The sequence below is a fragment of the Chinchilla lanigera genome, unplaced genomic scaffold (assembly GCF_000276665.1).
Source record: "Chinchilla lanigera isolate Chin_1 unplaced genomic scaffold, ChiLan1.0 scaffold00059, whole genome shotgun sequence".
NCBI lineage: Eukaryota > Metazoa > Chordata > Mammalia > Rodentia > Chinchillidae > Chinchilla > Chinchilla lanigera.
In genome coordinates this window covers 7799016-7808879 of record NW_004955460.1, presented here as the reverse complement: position 1 = coordinate 7808879, position 9864 = coordinate 7799016, and the positions used below count along the sequence as shown (strand labels likewise).

The 9864-nt window shown below is 42.4% G+C and overlaps 1 protein-coding gene across 1 annotated transcript in view; it reads right to left on the bottom strand.

Moving 5' to 3' along the window:
* The window catches only part of Tbx20 (T-box 20), a 62594-nt gene that overhangs the window by 48027 nt on the left and 4703 nt on the right, over positions 1-9864 (bottom strand). The window contains exons 3-5 of the mRNA XM_013521111.1: positions 7074-7326; positions 5833-5997; positions 1301-1409 (exon numbers count right to left, since the gene is read on the bottom strand). Of these exons, the coding sequence (XP_013376565.1) occupies positions 1301-1409; positions 5833-5997; positions 7074-7326 (527 nt within the window). The remainder of the gene's footprint in view (positions 1-1300; positions 1410-5832; positions 5998-7073; positions 7327-9864) is intronic.

The window sequence follows — 9864 nt, the reverse complement described above, 5'->3', positions numbered from 1 at the left end:
TAAATAAAGAGTAAAATAAAGGTGAAGGATTAAAACTGCTAAGACATTTAAATAGAGAGATAGCCCCTGAAACAAATGTAAATTTCATTTATTGAAAACATATATCAATTAGAGTAATAATGATATTTTTAAAAAAAAAAGGCTAGGGAGGTAGCTCAGTGAGAGGCCTTGGGTTCAATCCCAGCTTCTATAGAGTGTGTGTGTGTGTGTGTGTGTGTGTGAGAGAGAGAGAGAGAGAGAGAGAGAGAGAGAGAGAGAGAGAGAGAGAGAGAGAAAAGAGAGAGAGAAAGGGAGAGAATGGATGGAAGGATCCTTGTTCTTTCTGACAATGGAAGCAGAACACAAAACAAAACAACCTCATCAATAAGAAGTTTGCAAGTCTGCAAATTTTCTTAACATAAAATCTAAAACAGAATTTGTGTGTAATTTTTATTTAAGAGCACTGAATCACATCACACACAACATTTTAGAAGGAATTGCATAAAATGTGCCAAAGCCTTCATTGGAGGCTGCCTATTCTACTAACTATTGATAAGAGCTCAGAACTGTAATTTCTCTTTTTTCCACATTTCAATGAATTCCACTGACACAAGGTCAAATGTGTTTTGTTTTTAATTGCAGAGAGGCATTTTTCCCCAGCCATATTGGAGATTTAATCCAGGGCCTTCGCACTGAGCTACATCCCTAGTTTTTATCTTTCCATTTTGAGATAGGGTCAAGTTGTCCAAGCTGAGCTCGAGTTTACCTCCCAGGGTGCTGGGATTATAGGCATGGGCCACCAGGCCTGGCCCCAGACTCTACAAAAATGATGCATAATGACTGAAAAGCACTTTTGTGAATTCCTTTGGCAAGACCGCCCTTGTGTTCTGCTGCATCTCAGAGGAATGTGTTCTGCACATTGACAAGACACCAGGAGGTCTGACCCATCCCCTCTGTGCTGTGTTTATATCCTACCATCATTGGTCAGATGCCTAACCTAAGGAGAGGCTGCAGGTCCCCTCCAAAAGCACAAGTTCCCTGTGTTATCCTGGCTCGGGCGACAAAGCAGTTGCAGGCACGGTAGGAAATCTATGGTGCGAAGGTTCAAGGGTCCTTCTGTACAGAAAGGGCCCTCAGATCCCTGTATATGACTTCTGAACAAAAGCAGTCATGGTCCCCTGAAGAACACACACGTTCACCCAGTGACTCAGAGATGGAGTGAAGGCGGAGAGAGAGAGAGAAGGGGTGAAGCGAGGACACTTGGTGTGGCTTGTCACATCTATCCAGGGGACCCCACACAGCCAAGGTGCCTCATACTTACATGGCCATGTTGATCCAGTTCATTGTTAGTGAGTTTCACTTTCTCAAAGGACACCATCTGTTTGAGTAGCTGCTCACCAGTAAAGGGAGAGTCGGGGTGCACATAGAGCCTAAGAAAATTATGAGAAAATTATATGGAGAAATATTTTTTTAAAGTCTGTCTCTGGGTTATAAAATACACCGATTCTAAAGGAACATAGTAGCCTCTTAGATATGGCCTGTTCTACTTGCTCCACATATATCAAATTTATTAACACAGCAATGCCAAAATAACTGTAAAGCATCTAATGTATTTCTTCATGTATCAATGATCTAAAAGGGTAAAACTTAATAAATCTACCATGTGCTGAGTAAGCCAGTTTTTATAGATGGGTTGTTTATTTCATCTATGTAGTTAGTTACTACTCTGTGTCTATGAAATATATAAGCTCATTGTTGTAGATATTTTCCAAAGAAAGTCTAGGTTACACCAATTTCATGAGTTCCTACTACAGGCATCACTGAAGAACAATAAAAACAAAAATGGAAAGAGGAAATAATTTTAGAGGACACATTTGTCTAAGCTTAAGTCACTCAGTTGAAAGCATGTGTACTTTACAAATATAAGACAAAGTTATTTTAGCACAGATACGTGGAGGGTTTTTTTTCCCCCAGTGCTGGGTATTGAACGCAGGGCCTTTGCACTTGAGGTATATCTAGAATTTATTTTTTACCTTTTACTTTGAGACAGGGTCTTACTAAGTCACTAAGATGCCAAGGCTGGGCTCAAATTTGCCATTCTCCTGCCTTAGCCTCCCAGAGTAGTGGGATTACAGGTGTGCACCATCAGGCCAGCTCAGGGGAATGTTCATTAGCCCATAGCTCAGAGGTGAGAGTCTGTTGCTCCTCCTGGTACTTTAAACACTACCATATACTCTTATCATATCAGTTGATGTACTACTAAGTGAGCATTTAAGGCTGGATAAGCATCAATTTATTCAACTGATTTATTTAAAAACAGCTTAAGCAGAAGAAAAAACCCTTTTATCTTTTATGGATGTGTTGCTTTGTACAAGACACAATTTTACTCATCGTAAAACATAGGCCATTCCTTTTCCTGTAACCATCCACCTAAGTACAGCTCTTTGTAAACCCTAATGTTAGTATCGTCTTAACATAGTCTTTCCAAAATAAGAGGGAAATTATGGAACTAATGATAAAGACGTGAAATCCTTTTTTAATAGAACAAACCTCCTTTTCTTTTTTTCCAGTGCTCCCCAGGTTCTCATGCATACCAAGCATATACTCTACCACTGAGCTGCACGCCAGCACTGACAAATTCCTTTATCAGTGTAACAGGTCATATATATATATATATAATATATATATATTATATATATATATAATATATATTGTGTAAGATCTTTATAGCTATAATTAAGCATAAATGTTTGGTTGGGGTAAAAGCAAAAGGAAAATGTCAGAAAAACCTTTCCTTTCAAAGTCTGCACTGTGGTTTGTCATGAGAAAGGACTCAGGTCACAGGAATTGCACCTTAGGGGTGCTGGAACTCACCAAGCCCAGCAGGAGCAAAGCGCAAAGGCTGGCAGCGCTCACGGATCTGACCAGACCCGCAGAAGACCAAGCACAGCAGGGCTCTGTCCCTGCTGCTGGTTCCCTTGTTTTAGGTGGGGAGTTCATAATCACCTTTCCACAAGAATATTTGTAAATAGCATGATAACTTCTCAAGTTTCTTCCAAGGTTGCAATTTTATTTTTAATTACCAAATTATATATATGTTAGTGCTATATAATAAATATATTCATCGCGGGCAACTGGTACCTATACATATCACACCTTGATCCTTTTTTACTTTCCTTTCCCCTCTCCTCCCTCTCATCTCCTCCTCATCTCAAGATCCCCTCCCCATTTCCACAAAGTCTGTCTGCCTGTTTAAAAAAAAAAGGAAAAAAAAGTTTTCAGTAAATAGAAAAAAAAGTTGTAACTTTTAAGGTGCAGTCATTGTATTGATCAATGTCACATCAAACCTTCCCCCCCAAAATGCCCCAAATCACTGGAAGTCCTATTAGTTGGTGAAATGCTCCCTCTTAAGACAGTCACTATATGTAATCACGTTAATAAAAATAACTTATTTAGATATCAGTTACTTTAAAGAAAAGGAGATGCACTATATGAACATGTAACATTATTTTAGATCATGAATAATGTCTTGCCCATTTTTACTCAGATATGTTGCCGAGCACTATTCCTTCTGATTAGAAAGGACTGACTAGTGAATTTCAGTCTCAGCTAAAGTGCCTCAAAGACCTAGAAATACAAGGAATTTCTACCATCATATGAAAATTCTCAGTTCCCAAGTTCTTCTCCTTTCTTTTATGGAAGTAGAAAATATTGCTGTTTTCTTACAATAATAAGAAAAAGCATAGTTGTTTAAATGATCTAGCATATTTCTATCCCATGATGCATTATATATTTTTTATCTAATATCAGTATAAACAAGCTGAGCTAGAATAAATGAGAAAACACACAGGAAGCTCCTCTCCTCTCAAGCCCCAATTTCACCCCCACCCTGGACTTAAAATTCCAGCAATAGCTTAAACATGCTTCAGTTGAGATAGTGCATTGGTACACGCTTTCTTTCTCTAACCAGAGCAGATTAGTAACATAAACAAGACATGTCATATTTCCAAAGTCTGCTGCCTGCGCCAGTTCCCATACCTTCAGATAGGAAGAAAATGTATGTTAAATAAGAGTGATTAACTTTTTAGGAGAAAAGCTGGGGCAAACAATAACAGAAAGCAGTGCTTGCTTACAAAAACGGTTAGGTATCTGCTAAAACACTTCTGTCCCTCCCTTTCCCTCTTTTCTCTGGTCTCAAACAATATTGAAAAGTTAGGACGGAAGCTCAAGAAGAATAATAAATTGGCTATGTAATAGTTTTTTTTTAAAAAAACACTAATTTTATTAATTTGATTTCTGCTGTGAACTGGTACATCTTGCTCAATTAAAAGAAATGTCTTATGCCTGGGTATAGTGGCACATGCCAGTAATCCCAGAACTCTGGAAGGCTGAGGCAGGAGGACTGAAAATTCAGACCCAGCCTGGGCTATTTAACAGCTCAGTGAGACTATGTCACAAAATTAAAAATAAAATAAAAAAGAGAACTATAGACATAGCTTAGTGCAAAGGCCTTGGATTCAATCCCTAGTACAACCAAACTAACTTTATAAATTATATTTTTCCTTTTTTACTAAATAAATAAATGAGTTGGAATTTTAAAAATATTTCTTAGTTGTGTTATTTAATGCCAATTTGGAAGGGTTGCAAAGATGAGCTTCCCAAGCTCACCTGAGGACAGAAAATTGAAAGACTGCTGTTCTTTTCTTCTCTAGTGCCCCTGGCGTACTATAAACTCAATGATGTGATCAGCTAATTAAGCTGAATATACTAGCTGATGGATGTATAAATTCTGTTGATTCTGTACCTTTGTAAGACATCAGACTAGAAACCAAGAATCAGCCGTAGCTTCAAAATAGCCTGTACATTGAAATAAATTCTTAGTTATGACAGGACCTTTCAATCAATTACAAAAAAAAAAAAAATCTTGCTCATGAAAGAGCTTAAAATTGGTGAGGTTTTTGAACCTGAAATATAAAGCCCACCAATATTCTGTTTTATATTAAAGTTTGCAGTTGCTGTAACTGCTGCTCTTATGCCATAGTTGCTGTTCTGAAAACCCCAGAATGTCCTCTTAGGCAAAGCAGAGACAACAGAGGTTTGTAGAAGGTTTTTCTTTCAAACAAAGTATTCTCAGAAAAACACTGTAAGCAATAACTGGCACAAAAATAATCATATATCATATCTGATATGTTACATTTCACATAAAGGAATATTAACTGGTTGAATTGCATTCATCCACTGAAATTGTAGAGGGGGGAATTTTTCTTTTCTTATAATCTCTGTACCCTTTACTGGTTTAAAAAATAATAATACATTTTACCAAATGATGCTTATTTTGTACATACAGGACACAGTGAAAACAAAATTAAAGATTTACTGTAAGCAGCCACATTGCTAAAATATATTCTTTTAGGACCAGGGATATAGCTCAGCGGTACAGCACCTGCCTGGCAGACTCGAGGTCCTGAGTTTGATTCCCGGTTCCAAAGTAAATAAATAAATAATATACATTCTTCTAAAAAAAAAAGAAAAAGGATTTGGGGGCACCTAGTCTGATTTGAAGCAGGCAGTTAGAAATTTTATAGGTATTAAGAAGTCCACATTTCTAAGGAATCTTCAAACTGAAATACAAGGAAATCCCTGAAATAAATTATAAGGGAAGATAAAATGAAAGACAATTTTTAAAAGCACAAACTCTGCCTTTTTGTAGACTAACCCACGTATTTTGTATTCAGTCCTGAAGTGTTAGAGGCCTGGAAAGCTCAGGCCACAGCCGGTTGTGCTGTAAACACAAACTGGCTCGGAATTCACAGAGGAAGAAATGCATTTGCTAGGGGCAGGCGCAGCACGAACCTGGCGGGCAGCGGGGGGTCGGCCTTGCCGGCCACCAGCCAGGAGGAGCGGTGGTAGGCGTAGCGGTACCTCTTGTTGTCCACCGGCACGATATCCATCAGCACGATGTACTTGGCCTCAGGATCCACGCCTGAGAACGACACCCGGATGGTGGGAAACATCCTCCTGGCAAAGAGAAAGAGGGACAGAAGGGGAGGGTGGGTAGAACTTTGGCTCGGTTCACAAGTCCAGTGGCCTGGCCCCAATTGAGGCAGGAGGGACGGGAGGGGCAGAATCCACCCCCTTCCTTCCCAACCCTCTTACCAGGCCCCCAGGCGCCCCCTTTGATTTCTTGGAAAGCCACAGAGAGGCCAACACAGAAAGGACTTCTTTGCAAAGGTACATGATTTTAATCACCAAGACTTCATTGCTAGGTGAGAGTTTTGTGCTCCCACCATCCCAAAATCTGAAACTCTGTAACCAGATCAAGTCATCAAGGACTTTAGACTCTGAGGACCCTAAGTAGCCAGACCTGACACGATTCTGCAGCACACAGGGATGGAGGTGGGGAAGGACAGTAGGGGTTCCTGGAATAGGTCTGGAGACTCTGTGGGCATTGCCTGTCCTGCGAGCTAGCAGAACCAGGTTCAAAGTCACTGACCATAGGGGCCTTTGCGGCCTCCACGTGGCTTCCAGGCAGCTGGATCTGCCCAGCCTCAGGCCAAGGGACTACCCTTCCAACCAGACTCTTAGTTTTTATATTTCATTCTTCAGGCTTGAATTTTCTTTTCTTTTTTTTTTTTTCCGATACCGGGAATCGAACTCATGACCTTGCTCTTGCCAGGCAAGCGCTGTGCCGCTGAGCTAAATCCCCAGCCCTGAATTTTCATTTTTAATGGGAGCTGCAGCTTCCACAAATTGAGTGTGATTAAGGAGGCGCCACCCACTTCCCTCGAAGCACCTAGTGGCCCTGCACCCAGCCCCACCCCCGGAATTCTGACCCAGCACCCAGGGCCTCCAGGGGTACAGGGAAAGGAGACCCAGAGTCCCCTGTCCCAGTGGCTTCTTCCCAGGCAGGTGGGGCTCCCCGTGGCCACAGCCCTAGAACACAGACATCCATTTCCAAAGGTTGGCACCTGGAAAGCAGCTGTTGATGCTGCCTCTGTCTGCTACCTGCCATCCCTCCAGTCCAGTCCCCAGAAGTGCCCCAAGCACCTCAGCACCTCCTTATTCCTGTGCCCCACCCTCCAGTGCCCAGCTACCTGCCAGACTTGGTGATGATCATCTCTGTGCCCAGCTCGTGGAATTTGTCCCACAGCTCCTTGGTCTCCAGGTTGCAGGTGATTTTGGCCATTTCCTCACTGGGGATAATGGGAGTGGTGGGGATCAGAGGCTCAGTGCACAGCGAGGAGGAAGACGGGCTGCTGCTGCCTCCTCTGCCGAACTCCCCCTGAGTGTCCAGGCTGGTCAGCTCACCCAGGGGCTGGGCACAGGACGACTTTTCTACGAATTGCTCTGCAGGCAAAGAGAAGGGGCAATTACAGCTCCTACTGTCAACACAGAAAAGATTCAGGAAAGAAAGCTGATCCAAAACAGGCACCTGGACTGGGCTCTGGGAAACTGATACTCAGAAACTCCAGGATGCTGGCCAGGACCTAATGCTGCAGGCAGCTCCTGGAGTGAAAGGGCCCCCTGCTTGGTAGATTACCTAACCAAAGAGCTCAGTTCTAGAACAGTGGCTAACTGGTATATAAACAAAACCCCACTGGGGAGTCAAACTATGAAGAATGAAGAGGACAGTGATGACAAAGGATAAAATGTAAATATTCGGGGCTGGGGATTTAGCTCAGCGGCAAAGCGCCTGCCTGGCAAGTGCAAGGTCGTGAGTTCGGTTCCTGGTACCGGAGAAAAACCAAAAAAAAAAAAAAAAAATGTAAATATTCCTACGGTTTTCCCTCTCAAATTCTAGACTTTGTAGCCTGTGGCCAGTCTTGCCTCTGTGACAACCACATTATTCTCCACCAAGTCTAAGGAGTTGAAGGCCGGCAGTAGCTTCTCTCATTCTCACTCTGAGTAAGGCTTTCCCTTTCCCAACAGCATGCCCCCTTCCTTAATAGAAAAAGGAAAGTAGAAGGGGATGGAGGGAAGGTAGGGACATAGTTCAAAAATAGTAAATCACTTCACCTATGTGAAGAGAGATTAGAACAATTTTGCAGCATCCCTTCCAGCCTGAGATCTTACGAAGGACTCAGCATCCAGCTTGCTAAGTCACAGAAGGAGATTCTCTGGGACATTTAAAAAATAATTTTATGAAACAATTACATGGTGTAGGTGATTTTTAACTCCTTGAAAAGCTCCCGGAAATAAGGAAAATAATCTCAACACCTGGGTAGCAAGGAATTAAAGTGGGAAAAGCACTTTACACTCCCGCCAGGTTAGATTACCACTGCTTAGCCCCAGGTTCTCCTGCCAGCTGATAAGGCACCACTGCACCAGTCACTTTGATGGAATACAGGGGGGCTTTTGTAATTGGCCCAATTATCTCCCATCCCTTAAAAAAGAAACTACTTGAATTCACAATGCAAAGCCATCTCTAAACAACTCTGCTGTACTTCTGTGTGCCCTCCAGGGCTGGGAACACTTCTGAACGTCTGTGTGCACATGTGTCTGATGTATGTGGGCTGTGACGCGTGCACACCATGAAGCCTTTCCTTATTCCTCACACTTCTCCTTCAGGTCGGCAACAGGAAACAGAATTTTTACTTCCTTTTTGCTTATCAATGCAATGATAATCCAACTCAGAGAAATGCTCTAAAATAACAAATACCAAATCAATTGTGCTGATTATTTCAAATTAAACGAAAGGGAACCAAGCCTTGGCAAAAACCTTATTTCCATCTAAATGTTTCAAAAATATATTCACAAAATGTCTCTATAAGGATTTAAGAAGTGACCCTGACATTTTTCTTTTCTTTCCTTTTCTTTTTTTTTTAACTGAAAAAGACAAACTCCCTAAAGTACAGACTCACCAGAGCATGGAGGGTGGGGAGCTGAGGAGGGCGAGAATGAAACAGAAATGTCCCGCAGTGCCTTCCAGGAGACGCAGGTTTAATGGACAGGGGAAGGCACCGCGGATGCCGCCGGTACCAACAAACAGCTCCGCTCCTCACAGACCTTCACGTATTTGTCTTGCTGACTCCTTGTCTTGCAGTGACTAAATATTCTCCCTTGAACAGTCCCGTGTAAAACAAAACACAGGACTTTCGCAGAGGCCAGGAGAGAGATACTCACTTTACACATTATAGCGGGTTTAGAGGGAAGCCTGAGGGGCTCTGGGGAGCTGGGAATGGATGTATAGCTTAGAACTTTGAAATTTAGATAGGTGATCTTTCCCGGAAAGATAAAAAAGTAGAAAAGACGGTGCCAGCAGGAATTCTAACCTGAAACTCTCTTTTCCTACTAGGTACCAAAATGAGGAGATGCTCACACAGGATTCAGGGGCTCTCCCCGAGAGAGGAGTGGACACGTTGGGCATCCCCAAAACACTACTTTGAAAGTGGCAGTTAATTTTTTTCCCTAAACAATTGAGGTTTCATTGCTCCCATTCCCCCTGCAGGGTTTGAGGCTCCGGAACTGCGGAGGGAAGAAGCAGGGAGAGGGCGTGAGGCCGGCAGAGGAGACTTTGCCGTTCTCTTCCCAGGGTTCCTCTGCTCTCCTGTTCCCTGCTTTCGAGTCCCACAGGGGTTCTACCGCTCCCCAAGCCCCTCATTTTTCAAGCTTTTCTCTTTCTTATGATAATGACAATGGACGTCCTAGGTTAAACAGGATACCTTGAAGGATACGGTGAAAAAATTGGGGAGGATTAAAAAAAAAAAAAAAAACCCTAAGTTTGCTGTTTGATGATTGTCACCTTTTTGAAGATACCAGATGATCAAGATGCAGAACCGTGATTCCCCAGGACCCACGGTGATGAGGACGCTTCTTTCTCCCTCAACTGTAAAAGGTTTTTAAGCTCTGATCTCCAGCAGGCAGTTTCCTTCCCTCGCACTTCAC